Genomic DNA, 15,180 nt, shown 5'->3' with positions numbered 1-15,180 from the left:
ATTTAATTCAAACATCATCATTTTTATTCATTCATCATCTTTTTTTTTTCATTTCTTCATAAAGGAACAAAAATATCCTTTTGTCAGCAATTTAACAACAAAAACAGAAATAATTGCAGTGCGACACCTTTTCACACCACAAACAAAGAAAAATGTGTTGCTCCCGTTTAAGTAAATCTGTTTGTCGGTTCCTGCATCTTATACCTTTCTTGTCTTAATCTTATTTTATTACAATGAAGCTTAGCTCCGTTTCTTTCTCGTACTGATATCTTTTTTAATTTCAAGCAAAATAAAAGCTCAAATTGCATCACAATTTAATTTGAAAGTAAACAAAAATTAAATCGTCTTTTTTTTTCTTTATTCCTATTATTCTATTTCTTTGTAAATTTTATTATTTGATCGTTTTCTTGGATGAATGATGATGATGGAAGAAATGTATCATATAACATGTATTTTTTATTTAAATAATTGTGAATAAGTGAGACAGAAGGAAAAAAAGGAAATTCTGGTCTCAGTTTACACAAAAAAGTACTCTTTGAGTTTTATTGAAACGATAAAAGGCACAAAAGACTTTGTTTGAATACAATTTCATTGTATGTCTACAGATTATTTTTTGATGGTATTGACAGCATTTCGTAGGAAAAAAAAATCACACCAAAAATTTGCAGCTGTTAGACTTTTTTTTGCAGAAAAATAAAAAAAAAATGAACTCAGTTTCTAGTAGTTGAAAATTTTAGCTTGTTTTTTGACGTCTATCTAATTTTACTACAATGATAATGTGCACTACCGATAGTTCAATCACCTTTTTGAGCATGATTGTACAAAGGAAGTTGATTGATTACCGCATGTTGCCCCTTTCCTCCAACATACGCACGTGAAATGGCAAAGCGAAGGATATTGATTGCAAAACAAACTATTTGAAATAACATGGAAACCACTTGTTGACACAATTGTAGTCGTCTGTATGATAAGCGAAAACAAACACCTGTGTGCGAGTGCTATTTGCGAGAAAAAACCAACATAAGAGAGGCGCTTCCTTTTTGTAATAATAATATTTAATGAATGACGACGCTACCGTGACATTTATTGACGGTTGGACTGGACTTGGGTTTCTCTCTTCTTTTTTTATAATGAAACAACGGACGTTGTGTTTGTTGTTTTATGTAATTAATGTTTGTTAAGACAATAAAATGGACATCGTTTAATAAATGGTGTCTGGTAGAGTGGCGTTCATTTGATATCTGAGGTTGAATATGTGTCTTTGCGTGTTCCACAACTCGCTCTGTGCAATTTCATTAGTTTTCTCATCTTTTGTGTTTTCCTTCCTACATGAAATGATGATAAAAAAAATAGCAAGAAGCCTGCTTATAAATTTATTTACTCTTCGTGTACGTCTGCGAGTGCTTCAGTAAAGTAAAGTGGTGACAGTTTATATTTATTTTCTTGCACGACATAAATATAAAAGTTAAACATTATTTTATTACATCAAACATACAACACATAAGAGCTCTTACTTACATGACGGTCTTTTAGAGACAATAAATTCATCGGTGTAGTAGAAAAGTGGATTGAAACAGGATTGGAGTGAAATGGAGAAGAAAAATTACTCGTACTGAACTTTGCAAACTAATAAAAGTGTACTTTTTCTTAATATTATTTTTTTTTGTATGAAATTTCTTTCACGAGATTTTTCATGCTTTTATAATTAATGCAGTAAACTTTTTTAAATTAGATCAATATAGTCTGTCTAAATTTGGTTTTTTGAAGTAACTTATTCAACTTTTATTTATTACCATTATTCAAGTTTTATGTCTTTCACTTTCTGAGGACATTTTCATGTCGTAAAACAATAAATCAAATGACAGACATTTATTTTTTATTTGAATGAAAAAACTAAAATGTTGAGAAATTGACGACTAACGATAATATAGGTCAAGAAATCCATCAAAGAAACGAAGAAGGATGGATATGAGTACATTAGACCATGTTTACTCCACATACATAATTGAATGTTATTTGTCATCATCATCTTTTTTTTCACTTAAAGCCTTATATTGAACAGGACTCTGCCATATGGATCGATTCTCATCGCAATAGTCACTCTCGATTATCATTTATCATTAAAAATAGGACATTCTTCTGTGTGTTTTATGTCGTCGTATCGAATTTCTTGTTTGTCTTACAGTTTATTTAAAAATAACGAAAAGTAGATCAAAAAAGGCTCGTGCTTAGTCTCATTTATTCGTGTATTTCCGGTTTGGAAGTGAATACAAATTATAACAAATAACCTTTCCTCGTTTGCTTTTCAATAATATATCATCATCATCATTCCATTCCTAAGTTCCTCTCTCCATTATTATTAATATATCTAGGTATGTAAGAAAAAGTTTGTGCTCGCTGCCTGCATAAGCGAAAACAAACATTTTTTTTTTAGGTAAATAAAACTCCCTCTTTCCTTCCTTCTTTGACGATATTTAACAGGGAGTCATTTATTTGTACATTTATTATTTTTTCTCGTTTCATACGTGATGTGTCTTGCGTGCATGACATTTAACTATGTGAGATACATAATTGAATTAAATGGAACTAAACTGTTGTTACGTAACTTTTAATTTGTTTATGTTACGTTTGATGCGACACCAACTCTGTGCTATTGATTCTAGAGACCACACAGACATTTTAGACGTTTCTTCTTTTTTTTCACATATCCTTTGATTTCGTGACCTTATGTAATTTAATATTCAGCTGGATGAAATTGTTCAAATTTATTTTTAGTGAAATGTAAAAATAGGAATTAGAAAGGATTCCAAGTTAAAGATATTTGACGAGAAAGTGACAAATGTTCATCTTTTAGGATTTTTTGTCGGCAATTTCACGCGTCATTGCTCCTCAATGGATATTTTATTGCTTTGCAAACATCTATGCTCTATAAAGGAACACATTTTGTCTTGGTTATATGTCTAGTATGAGAATCAAATCGATTATCCCCCCTTTATTTGATACATTTCTGTTAGAATTGGAGAAACAAATCACAAATTGGGTAATTTCATAAAAATAGGAAATTAATTAGTTTGCAATATAAATTTCATTAAGTCACTCTCGTAAATGTAATTTGTTTGTTATTTATGTTAATTGAAGCTTAATTACCTTGATTTGTTTTTTGCTAGGGTAGGATTTTGGTCAGCTCTCATTGCAGTCTCAAGAGTCCAATTGTCCATAATCCTTTAAATTATTTAAAAATTGAAATATTTTAGAGAGCTTTGCATATCTTCATTATTGTATCTTTTCCATAATAAACTTTCGCAGTCACAGAGAAAATAAAATTTGAACCTTTTTGACATTTTATTCTCAATGACAAGTCGTTCTTTGTAGCTCACTGACAATCTAATCAAATTGAAGCTCAATTCATATCAAACATTTCATAATCCTTGACGAACCATTCACGTTTTATCCTTTCACACGAGTGTTTTTGAATAAGAGATCCGTTCTTTTGTGAGGGAACGACAAAATTTCAACATGCCTTTTATAAAATAGTAGTGATAATAAAGCATTCAAAACACCTTGAAATTGGTGTGCGCTATTGTTATTGGATATGATTTTGATCTGGCTGTCCATGACAGATGGTTGAATGGTTTATGGCAATGATTCTAAGCAAACATAAAATCACCCGTCTTTTTAAAAACTTTACTAATGTCATTTTGTCTCTTTACAGGTTTATCTGCCGAGTTGTATTACGTTCGAGATGGTCACGTGAATGAATATGCTCTTCAGTTCCAAGTACCCGTACCAGCAAATGTGAAAGATGTATCTTTTACGTGGCAAAGTTTGGCTGGCAAACCTCTGCCCTACAGGATCCACATTATGTCGTCGGATCCCGAAGTTTTGCCGCGACCGGCAATGAACATTTCTCGCACTGGCGAAGTTCCTACTGAAGTTGAGACTTTTGCCATTGCTCTCAGGTGCTCAGGTATTCGAGCAGCAGAAGTAGAATTATCCATCACAATTGAAATAACTTTGAATCGGGTCACGAATAATGTGACAGAGCTCGTCTTTAGGAGAAAGAAGATTTGCTTACAAGGAGAAAATGAGAATTTGTTGCTTAATGACCCACTGCAACAAGAAACGCTCGCCTCGCCTCCCAGCGGATTAATTACCCTGGCCATTGGAGGCATCATGGCCATCATTTTGGTTAGCATTTTGATCATTATCGCATACTGTGCTCGGGGCCCGGTAAAGCGCCCCACCCACCATCCCATTCGCACTTCAAGTTTTCAGCGGCTTCCGGCTCATCCACCTTCCGTTGCCCCATCCATTTCGATTGCTCCAACGGTCACGACACTACCGCGGAGCAAGCCCCCCTCAGAGCCGGAAGAGCTACATCGCCGCATCGCAGAACTCACAGTACAAAGGTGTCGCGTAAGACTGTCAAGTCTACTACAAGAAGGGACCTTCGGAAGAGTCTATAAAGGGACTTACAACGAAAACCAGGATGTACTTGTGAAAACAGTAGGGCAACACGCCTCCCAAAATCAGGTATCGCTACTTCTGCAAGAGGGGATGAGTTTGTATGGTGCTTCGCATGCCGGTATTCTATCGGTTTTGGGTGTCTCCATCGAGGATCACACCGCACCATTTTTATTGTATCCAGCACCAAATAACACGCGCAACTTGAAACTGTTTCTTCAAGAACCCATGGCTCGATCTCTCACCACAATCCAAATCGTCCTAATGTCGACACAAATTGCCGAGGCACTCAGCCATTTACACAGCCATGGAGTTATCCACAAAGACATTGCTGCACGTAATTGTGTGTAAGTATTATAATAAAAACAAACATCTAGCGGCCAATTAATCACGAAAACTAATTTAAATTTTCCTTTTCCCTTTTTCCGCTTTTCAGTATTGACGACCAATTACTCGTGAAATTAGCTGATAATTCACTGTCACGTGATTTATTCCCAGGAGATTATTATTGCTTAGGCGACAGCGAGAACCGCCCCATTAAATGGTTGGCCTTGGAGTCTTTGGAGATAAAACGATTTAGCGAGGCTTCAGATACATGGGCTTTTGGCGTTCTTATGTGGGAACTGTGTACTCTTGCTAGACAGCCATATGCCGAGGTAAATTTATTTTGCTTAATCTACATTTGTTCGACTTTAATATTCGAATCCCCCTTACAACCGAAAATTTTGTCTCTTCTTTCTCTTTTTTAATCTCCAAACATGCAAGTTACAGCATTATACTGGGATTACGGGGTAAACATATTCTCTCAGACACAAAGCCAAGAAAATTATATTTCCATTGTAACGATATTAAAAGCAAACTTAATTGTATTAGTTGTTACGAGCTGTTTCTCTTCTCACTTTTCTACCATTCCATTCGTTTACATACAAAAGAAAAACAGAAAAATTCAGGATGACAGCAACTTTGAAAATTATTTAATGAATTTTTCATGTTCGATTAATCACTGACGTCGCACTTGATTTTTTATGCAAGATTTTCCATAAACTTCATTCCACCTGGAGAGACATTTAAATTTAATAACGATCACTTTCAGCTTCCATTAATGTCACTTTTCACCTTTAAACACCCCTTCTGACAAATAACTCCCACAAATTTGATTTGACATTCCCCATGTTTAGTATGTCATTGAACAATTTTTCCTCCTTTTTCATTTCAGATTGACCCTTTCGAAATGGAGCATTATTTAAGAGACGGATTTCGGTTAGCGCAACCAGTTAACTGCCCAGATGAATTGTAAGTTTTTAATTTTACAAAATTCACATCACATAACTAATAAATTTGTTTTTTTTTTATAGATTTGCTATTATGGCTTACTGCTGGGCTTTACTGCCGCAAGAACGACCAACGTTCTGTCAATTACAGATTTTCTTACAAGATTTTTATTCACAAATCACAAGATTTGTGTAACAATTAGAGTATAAAATCTAGATGTAAGAAGAAAAAAAATGTTTATAAATAATAAATATACCTATTTTAATTTGTGAAAAAAAATGTTAACTCGTAGTATTTGTCAGAAGATGACTCGAAATAATTTTAACAGTCTTCGAATTTGACAAGTCAAATATATGAAAAAAAAAATACGAAATTTATAAAAAATAAACGATTAAAGAGGCATTTAAAATTTTTATAAAAGGTACTAAAAAATATTTTTCACTGTATGTTTTTCTAAAATTATTTTTAGTTTAGAAATTTAGAAGGTATTTGAGCACCAAAATTATACGAAATACTTCCTATTAACTACGGAGTGTCCGTTCTTTCTGTAAATATTTTTTATTTCTGGTCAATAATTTTTAATTTGATAAAAGTACCTCCATGACCTACAATATTATGTTTCAATAGTGTAGTCCAATATTAATGTGATGAAGACTAAATATATTAAAATATAAAATAAAATGTTTCTCTGGATTACATTATCTCATAATCAATAGTATATCTAATTAACTATCAAATCTATAAAAAAAACATAATTGCGAATACTAAATAATACTATAAATTGAAATGATAATAAACTCGATGATAATTGTTAGTATAAAGAAATATACAAAGTAAAAATAACTGATAGAATAGATATTTTATATATAATATACTCACATGTTAGTTAAGCGATGAATAATGATTTATATTAAAATAAATATATTTAAAAGAAATGTTTTCTGTAGATACTCAAATAACGTTTTTCGGTAGAGTAAGAGTTTATGACCTAATTATATTTACTGACATAAAAAACAGAGAAATGTATATATAATTAATATGAAAAATAAAATAATGGAATAATATTGTCAAACATTTAGTTTTTTTACTCATATCATTTATTCACTTTTTTCTCGCCTCTTTAAAAATAAATACATAAATTAACTTCCCTAAGTACTAGTCGATGGAATCACAATGACCTAAGATCTATTTCAACTTAAATTGACTAATGTCTATCATGGTTGTTTGTCCAGTTGTTGTCACGACTTTTTGTTCTTTGATTGTCTCAAGGAGCATAATTGATTCTTTGAGCAGATCCGCAATACACGTTTTGAATTTCCAAATTTGTCGATGAGAGTCTGCGAACGCAAATTCACATTTCCTCAAAACATCTTGGGCATTGTTGAAAACTTCGATAGCAGCAGGACGTAGCTCGTCGGGTAGTCTAGACTCGTGTATTTTATTCGCAATCACTGTCAATACATATCGGTCACTGTCAATTATGAGTTCTAATTCGGGACTTCCGATCCATGTACTGGTTGGTTGTTGTACAGCATTTACGAGATTATCGGATTCCTCAATTGGAAACTGTCATATGAATGAAATGATGACTATTGCATTTGATGCCATATCTATTAATATTTTAAAACTTACCTGCCATGAACTCACGAAGAGATTGAGTAAAAACACAAGAATTGACATTGATCTCATTTTGATGTGGATTTGTAGGTTAAACAATTATTTTCTCTGAAACAATATAGATGCAATAAAATCGCCGAGAAGTGTGAGCGCAACGAAGTGCAATTTCTTACTAAACTACTTCCTCTAATTTTCACCGCATTTTATACCATTTCTTTTGTCTCATTGTTCTCGTCGAAAAGAGTAGCAATAATAAAGCACCTTTATTATAGTTCCCAAACCATTTATTCAATTATCACTCTCTGTCGGTTGTAACACGAGCAGTGGCGACGATACAAACATTCTTGTAACGGTAGCTGATGAAACAGTTGTTACGGCACTGTCTCGAAATATGTAATGCGTTATACGATTAACACTTTTGTTTTCAAATCTGACAACTAATATGCAAAACTAGAATGCCTCTGCACTCGTCTCATAAACATATATGAACTAGTTTACACAGAGAGATAAACATTCGTCAAATAAAAGCGGAACGATGAGTAATAAAAAGAAGTTGACTTACCTTGAAAAGAAAGAAATTTCACTCTCACTACTGTTTGTTTTAAAACAATTACTATAATTGTATGACAAAAACTGTGTCAAAGTTGTTTCAAAATAACGTTTATTAAATGAAAATTCACTTTTTACGGAGTTATTTACAACTTAACGCATCATTATTAGTTCTGATTGAGATCTTGAAAATGCTCTTTATCAGCTTCATAAAGTTTCTCCAAAATGTCGTCGACCGAGGTGTCAGGAAACCGATCTCTCCAAGATTGAAGGAACCCATTCAAGGTAGACTCATACGTAACCAATTTTACTTCCTTGTCTGCTAAAAATTAAATTAAGTCAAATTAATTCCAAATTTATTTCGATTTTTTTGTCACAAAAAAAGTTTTTGATTTGATATCAGATCAAAAAAGTAACTGTTAATGCTAAGAGAATTTAAAAATCTGTTCTCTTAACGAAAATGGAAGTCAAAATTCGTTCTTTTAACATTTTTTTTTTCAAATTCTAATTTTTGAAAATTTTTAACTAAAATATTTGAAATTTCAACTAATTTTGTACTTTTATGTATTTTTATTTTAAAATTATCATTTTTGTGTCAAAAACATTAAAAAATACAACTAAAATTTGTTTAAAAAAATATTTAAAAATGTTAAAAATTTAAGAGAAATTGTTTTCTCTTAACTTCAAAATTAGCCTTCTCTTAATTTATCTACATTTTTTCGTTTCATTTGAATTTTAACGGTTTTTTTCTCTTAGCATTATGTAGATTACGGTATTATTTTTTTTTTATTTTAGACTACTTAAAATTTTAATCAAAAATCATAAGAAAGATCAAAAATTGGTAATATTTCATAAAATTTTTAATTTTTAAAAAAGTTAAACAAAAAGTTAAAACAGTAATGTAGCGTCCTAATATTTTATAAAAGAAAAATTGAAATTTTCATTACCTTTTACTTCCGTGTTTGGTTGGACGAAAATTATACGAGGTTGTTTGTGTTCAAGAACAATTTTACGCCATTTGGCCCAAGGATGTGGCCCATCTTCATTAACTTCGGCATAATGATTATAAAATTTCGCTGCTGCCTCGTTGTCGCCAGTTGCCTTATAGACTTGCAATTTTGTGAGAAACTCTTTCATCGCCCTTTTTCCAACAGTGAAGATTTTTTCACGATTAAGAGTCAATCGGAGATTCTTTCCTTGTTCTATTTCTTCAACTGTAAGTAGACCTTCACCTGCTTCCAACAATACCTTCATGATGACATAACGACATTGTGCATGTGCTTGTAACCAGGTCTTTTGAATAGGATTGTAAAATTCTAAAGCAACACCAACACCTTTCTGAACTAGCGATAACCAATTTACGTAAATTAGGTCCTCAATCAATTTTTCATCACTGTGTCCGAAGATTTTTGCAACATCTTTATTTAATGACAAGTAAAGACCTACTGCTTCGGACCTGGCTTCCTCATAAGTACTTGCTAGAGTCTTAAACTTTAAGTCATACGTCTCACCTGGTTCGTACCAAGATTTGATTTTCTCCTGCGTAAGAGGATTTATCACACGTTCTTTGTCGAAATTGAAGGTTCCATCGTCATTTCGGCGAAATAGTTTGCCACTTCCATGTCCTAATAACTCGTGTAATCCTACTTGGAGCTCAAACGCAGGTCCTTTATATTTTTTCAGTAACTCCTGGTCATCATCAGAGACGAATGAGAACACCTCTAAGGGATTTCGAGCTGATAGAACATTTCCCAAATAAACATTTTTAAAACCTTCATTTTGTCTAATTTCATCGTATGGCGGGATGCTGATTCCAGCTGGTACACCAGAGCTACCGAAAGTCAAAACATCCAAAGAAGTGAAATCAGGTCGGAGATATGCATCTTTTTCAAAGTCCTTTCCCCATGGAAGATCTTTTATCAAGGTTTCGGCTTGTACAACAAGATCTGCGAAAATTTTCGACATTTCTTTGTTGACGACCGCTACAAAACCCCAAAACTCTCCACGACTTCCTGCTGGATCTCGATAAGTCATCGCGAAACCAATATCTCCTTCGATTATTGGTCCTTTATCTTTGATCCAGTAACGCGATCCATTTTTATGATCTCCAATATTTCCTGACATGAAGCTTTTATTGTAATTAACAATCCTCTGTTTCTGATTTTCATTTGCTGCAAATTCTTTTGCTTTTTCCAGATTGTTGATAACGAGTTTCATAAGTGGTGAGTAATCGCCGCGTGTTAGTTTGAAAATGTTGCCCTTGAATTCTTCCTCTGAACGAGTAACAGCGTCATCCGTATTATCCGTTAAAAAGGAAGCAAAACGAATTTCATAAACATTGGAACCGTCTTTAACAGTTTTAAATGTGCGTGCGTTCCACAATTCTAGTTTTTTCGCTTTCAAAAACTCGTCAACGATATGTGCGTCTTCTTTTGTACAGTTCGATGAAAAGTAAGTTGTAACTCCCTCTGGATTCAGACCTAATGTTTTTTCTCGATCACTTAATGAGAAAATCAGCGATAATGTTGAATTTAACAATTTTCCGATAGATTTTGGATTATCCTGATAAGCTTGTGTCGACTTCACAAGCGCTTCAAACTTTATCTCTGAAAGTCCTGGAAGAATTTTGGAGTCGCCAAACCCTTTGTAATTTCCACTATTTGCTAGAAATCCACAACAATACACCAAAAATGCCTAAAAATTGTATTCGTAAGATAAATTTAGATACATAAATTCAAATATTTGATTAGCATTACATTGAACTCGCTTTCTGATAAGCCAGCTTTTTCTGATTTTGCCTTCAAGTCTTCTGGACTATCCTTAAGAAGTATTTGATGTAGCAGTGAAAAAATTAAAGGTGATTCTGGACTGGTTTGCATTAAAGTGATCAATGAACCGTACCAGGAAGCCTGAATTAAAAATAATAATTTTATTCAAATAAAGTAAAATGCCGGTGTTTTCTTACCTTGGAAAAGTAATGAGCGTAAAGCTTTTCTTGGTTGCTTAAATTCTCGAAAGCTGTAGTACAGTCCAGCTCGGCTATCGGTTGAGTATTTGGAAGAATAAATTGATTACGTTCAGACATTTTGATGTAAATGCACCTCTTAATTGGAATACGACTTAAAGACTGAAACGCTTTTGTAAACATTGCAAAAACAGATGATCATAGGCTGTTGCAAGTCACAAAAATATTTTCAATGTCTGTTCAAATGAACATGCAAAATAAATAAAAAATATTTTGAAGTCACGAACAAAAATAAAATACGATAAACTCTAACAAAAAAAAACGCAGTTGAAAAATAAAGAAAATTTGAGAATTTTATACATTACCGTCTGTGTTCTGAATAACATTTTGTCTTGAATTTGGAATACCTCATTCGGGCCTTCATTTATGAAAATATTTTTTCGAATTTACTAAGTACAATAGTGTTTATTTATCTTTACGTATTTAAAATTATCGAAGAGAATGATTTTATTTCGAATATTAGATTTATCAAGTTCCATGTTGTTCTTTAACTTTTGTGATATTTTGTGTTTTCGGAGGAATCGAGCTAATAATTTTTTCTAACTTAATTATATTTGAAGGTAATATAGAACGTTGTGAGACAGTCGTTTCTTGAGAAGGCTGATGATGATGTTGAAAATGCTGCAGAAAAGATTTTGCATTAGAGCAAACCAGACCACAATCATTGCACGTTATTTGAGAGTTTTTTCCAATTAGTGCATGAGCCATTACCAAATGTTTTTGCAGATTCGATTGTACGCGATTGCAAATGTAGCAATAGTTTTTCTGAATTAAGGATTGCGATGGGGACACAATGGGTGATTTGTTTTTTGCACTATAAGGCGAATATTTTACGGAAGCTTTCATTGTACTACTATTCACTTTCGACAAAGGATCCTGTTGTTGTTTAATTATTTTCGGTTGTACTCTTTGAACTGTTTGAATTTTAGTGATATTATGTGTCTGCTTTGTGATTCTAAGTCCAGGTCCAGCATCGTCAATCCGGAAAAGTTTTAGTTCTGGTGTCACAATAACAGGAACAAGATTTGACTTTTCCCGAAGAGCTTTCCAGGCTTTCATACAGGTGTTCTTTAGCTTTTTATACGAGTCCAAACTGTCAGAACAAGTTTTGCAGAAACCAATTTTCTCAATTTGTATTTTGTCATCAGTCTGCAAAGAAAATAAGATAATGAAATATAAATAGAAATCAAAATCGAGAAGTGAATACCTTTTGTTCGATCAATTGTTCAAATAGTACAAGCTGTTCCTTGACCGTTGTCTTATCAGTTTTAACGACTTCGCGAGATGCACATATCAAACATTTGATTTTTGAGCTCGAAGTAGGTCCTGTTGGCACTGATTCTTCCTGAATCTCTTCCATTTTTCGCTTTCTATTTGTTTACCCGAATTTTACTCAGGAACATCTTATCACTTTTATTCGTCTCATGAGGCGCTATCCATTAATGGCGTTGGACTAAGTAAAGAGGAAAATTTTTGAATTATTTCTAAAACATCAGTTTAATGGAGCTTCAAAGGAATTTTTCAAAAAGATTTGAAAGTTTATTCAATGTTTTTTTTAATAACCTGTTTTGAAGAATGCAGAATTATCCTTTCCCCCTTCGTCGGAATTCACCATAAATTTTCTGAACCCTCTCCCCCACAAATATTCCTACGTTATCAATGGATGGCGCTCAACAACAAAAATTGAATTAGTATGGAGGCGAATTGGTTGAAAAGTAGAACCCGCTTTGGTAAGACGACTGGTATTTTACTTTTTATTGTCATGAAAATAATTTTCACTTTTTTAAAAAATAAATTTATTCATTATGTCCTACATAAAAGGCAATTTAAGATTCTTCAGCTACTTCTTCCATTAGCTGAGCGTCTGACGTTGTTTCATTTGTTTCTTCTGCTACTTCGTCGGCAGTTTCAACCTTTTTAAATTTGTTTTGTTCTGTAACCGAAAAAAATATGTTTTTTTTTAGGATTTAACGAAAAACTTATCAATTAATTTACCATATTGAGAAACATCTGCTCCAAGTAAACGTAGACAATGGACAGCATCGTTGACTTCCGTGTAAGCTCTGACCGTTCTAACTCCTTTCCATGCAGCAACATTCAAGCAAATTTCGTCTGTTTCATACGTTACAATGCAACTGCCTGGTTCTGTAAGAGAATAAGTCTGACTTTTTTTTACCAACGATGAAAATATATGAGCTCCTTACCAATTAAATTCAGTTGATCTCTCATTTTCTTGCCAACATCCGTGATCTCTGGCGGATTGGTTGGATCAATGTTCTTTAACAGATGAATCAAGTCGTCTTTTTCCACTATAATACGTCGCTTTGGCCCTATGAAACTGGTCAAAGACGGTAATCCCTCTTGTGCAAGACGGAAAGAACATCTGTCACTTTGTTTGTTGTAACATCTCGTAAAAGCCTTAATACCAGCATTAATAATTTTAATGGATTTCTCGTTGGAAGATATTACATTTCGCGTTGCTTCGGTTACGTAGTAAATATATTTTGTCTTTCCAACGAGACTTCGGCGGAGTAAGTTTTCCGGTTGAAAGTCCTCGGAAATGTCGTATTCCTTCTTGATCTCCAGGAACATGGGCTCGTCTTTCGTGAAAAAGTAGAAAGGGTCTTCCTTGAAGCCCATTTGATGTTGCTTACGTTTTTTCGGAGGTGGTGGAGCTCCATCTTCAGCAGCTTTTTCTGCGGCAGTCCATTCTGGGGGATCTTGATCTTCGTTCCTTCGCCACGGCAGAGCCTTCTTTTTCGTTAAAACAGCAACGAAAAAGGCACCTGTGTTATTGTGTTGTGGCAACACGCGAATACAACGTTCGAGATTTAGTTTTTTAAGCACCTCTGGATCTTGAGGCGGAAACATGCATGGTCGAATTATCGAAGCTAACCGTTCTGGCATATCTTCTGGCTTATTATAGAACTTCTTTTCAGTGTTATCACAAACTTCCCAATATTGCATACCGGGGTTATAATTTAGTCCTTCCACTTCCTTGCTAACATCCAGTAATTCAACAGCGTCGTCACACTCTTGCAACATATGCGATATAACGGCCTCATTTTCCACGGGATTCAATGAGCAGGTCGAGTATACGATTCGTCCACCAATGTCTAGTAACTCTAAGCCTCGCTTGAGAATGCGATATTGCAAACCATGTAAACTGTTTCCTTGTCCGATGCTCCATCGTGTCCAGATGTCGGGATTTTTGCGCATTGTGCCATCTCCCGAACACGGAACATCTGCTAAAATTCGGTCAAACTTTAAATATTCAAGCTTTCCTTCGGAATTTTGAATTTTCATGCGCGGAAACACCGAAGCATCGGCATTAACGATCATGCAACAAGGCGAGTTTAGTCGTTTGGCTTGATGAACCAACATATAGCAACGTTTATTGTCGACATCATTTGCAACAACAAATCCAGTTGGAGGTCCCTTATCCTGATCATTGTGTAGCGCTTCGATAATTTGAGCAGTTTTGGATCCTGAAAAAACATTTTTATAATTTTTTTTATTTTTTTACAAGGTTTAAAGATTTTACCTGGCGCCGCACACATATCCAATATTTTGTGATGTGAATGGACATCTAGCACGAGTGGCGGAATCATTGACACAGCCTCCTGTCGACTAATATTGCCGGAGTTTGTCTCCGTAACTAAGAAATTGTGTAAACGAAGTAACGGTTCCGATCGACGAATATCTTGTCTCGTGAAATTTAGCTCCCATGCCAGACCACCTGGATACCAAGGGAAACTTCGTGGAGGAGGAACCTCAGATTTGTCTTTTTGATGCAACTCGGCCACAACGGAGACATATTCCGCGAGAAATTCCTTTTTGATGACATCATTCAGCAAATTGGCCTCTTTTTTGGATCCCGTCACGCGAAACGTTGAAGGCAGGTCTGTGCGAAGTGCCTTTAGAAACTCGTCCCATTCTTCCGGTGTCTTGCAAATCTTTTGGTGTTGGTAGTAATTCATGAAATTTTCATTTTCACGAACGATTTCTTGATACGGCTGATTGCCACGAGGATCAAAGCCAGCACTCACGAGACGATCATTCCTTTTTTGCTTGTTTTTCTTCGCTAGCTGATTCTTATTTCGTTTACGAGCCATGATTTTATTATTTTTAGTCGGTTTATTTATACGTTTATTTTTCACGTGTTATACGAAATGATAGAATCAATCCCATGGCACACTTGAAAAGTTTGACAATCAGCTGATGTGCCCCAGCATGCAAAAAAAATGATTCCT

At 34.1% G+C, this 15,180-nt stretch overlaps 3 protein-coding genes across 4 annotated transcripts in view; 1 reads left to right on the top strand and 2 right to left on the bottom strand.

The window, feature by feature from the left end:
• Positions 1 to 6,240, top strand: part of LOC134830592 (tyrosine-protein kinase Dnt-like) — a 68,997-nt gene extending 62,757 nt beyond the window's left edge. Inside the window, exons 2-5 of the mRNA XM_063844128.1 lie at positions 3,713 to 4,811; positions 4,901 to 5,120; positions 5,681 to 5,757; positions 5,820 to 6,240. Of these exons, the coding sequence (XP_063700198.1) occupies positions 3,713 to 4,811; positions 4,901 to 5,120; positions 5,681 to 5,757; positions 5,820 to 5,931 (1,508 nt within the window). The 3' untranslated portion in view covers positions 5,932 to 6,240. The remainder of the gene's footprint in view (positions 1 to 3,712; positions 4,812 to 4,900; positions 5,121 to 5,680; positions 5,758 to 5,819) is intronic.
• A 1,743-nt stretch (positions 6,241 to 7,983) lies between these two features.
• Positions 7,984 to 11,035, bottom strand: LOC134829818 (dipeptidyl peptidase 3-like). Of its 2 annotated transcripts, none has more exons than XM_063843091.1 (4): positions 10,868 to 11,035; positions 10,659 to 10,811; positions 8,850 to 10,596; positions 7,984 to 8,224 (listed from the first exon to the last, which is right to left on the bottom strand). In XM_063843091.1, exons 1-4 carry the CDS (start codon positions 10,985 to 10,987, stop codon positions 8,070 to 8,072), a joined length of 2,175 nt encoding a protein of 724 aa, XP_063699161.1. In that variant the 5' UTR covers positions 10,988 to 11,035; the 3' UTR covers positions 7,984 to 8,069. The 2 variants fall into 2 exon arrangements, with proteins under 2 accessions (XP_063699161.1, XP_063699162.1); XM_063843092.1 differs by having other exon boundaries at positions 7,984 to 8,221.
• Positions 11,036 to 12,620: 1,585 nt separating this feature from the next.
• On the bottom strand, positions 12,621 to 15,110 carry LOC134831509 (tRNA (cytosine(34)-C(5))-methyltransferase). The gene is made up of 4 exons (XM_063845251.1): positions 14,472 to 15,110; positions 13,132 to 14,415; positions 12,923 to 13,072; positions 12,621 to 12,860 (listed from the first exon to the last, which is right to left on the bottom strand). The coding sequence occupies exons 1-4, from the start codon at positions 15,040 to 15,042 to the stop codon at positions 12,754 to 12,756; spliced, it is 2,112 nt and encodes a 703-aa protein (XP_063701321.1). The 5' UTR covers positions 15,043 to 15,110; the 3' UTR covers positions 12,621 to 12,753.
• Between the last annotated feature and the right edge of the window lie 70 nt (positions 15,111 to 15,180).

The sequence above is a fragment of the Culicoides brevitarsis genome, chromosome 2 (assembly GCF_036172545.1).
Source record: "Culicoides brevitarsis isolate CSIRO-B50_1 chromosome 2, AGI_CSIRO_Cbre_v1, whole genome shotgun sequence".
NCBI classification, from domain to species: domain Eukaryota; kingdom Metazoa; phylum Arthropoda; class Insecta; order Diptera; family Ceratopogonidae; genus Culicoides; species Culicoides brevitarsis.
The sequence above is the reverse complement of the archived record's forward strand: the minus strand, read 5'-3'. Positions and strand labels throughout refer to the sequence as shown.

Bases quoted from the DNA above. Each gene is read 5' to 3' on its own strand.
- LOC134831509 (XM_063845251.1), bottom strand. From the start codon at position 15,042: ATGGCTCGTAAACGAAATAAGAATCAGCTAGCGAAGAAAAACAAGCAA. The intron at 14,416-14,471 runs GTAAAATCTTTA...ATGTTTTTTCAG, and splicing joins GGATATGTGTGCGGCGCCAG to GATCCAAAACTGCTCAAATT. The intron at 12,861-12,922 runs GTAAATTAATTG...TTTCGGTTACAG, and splicing joins AGCAGATGTTTCTCAATATG to AACAAAACAAATTTAAAAAG.
- LOC134829818 (XM_063843091.1), bottom strand. From the start codon at position 10,987: ATGTCTGAACGTAATCAATTTATTCTTCCAAATACTCAACCGATAGCC. The intron at 10,812-10,867 runs GTAAGAAAACAC...TTTTTAATTCAG, and splicing joins ACGCTCATTACTTTTCCAAG to GCTTCCTGGTACGGTTCATT. The intron at 8,225-8,849 runs GTAATGAAAATT...TTTAATTTTTAG, and splicing joins ACCAAACACGGAAGTAAAAG to CAGACAAGGAAGTAAAATTG.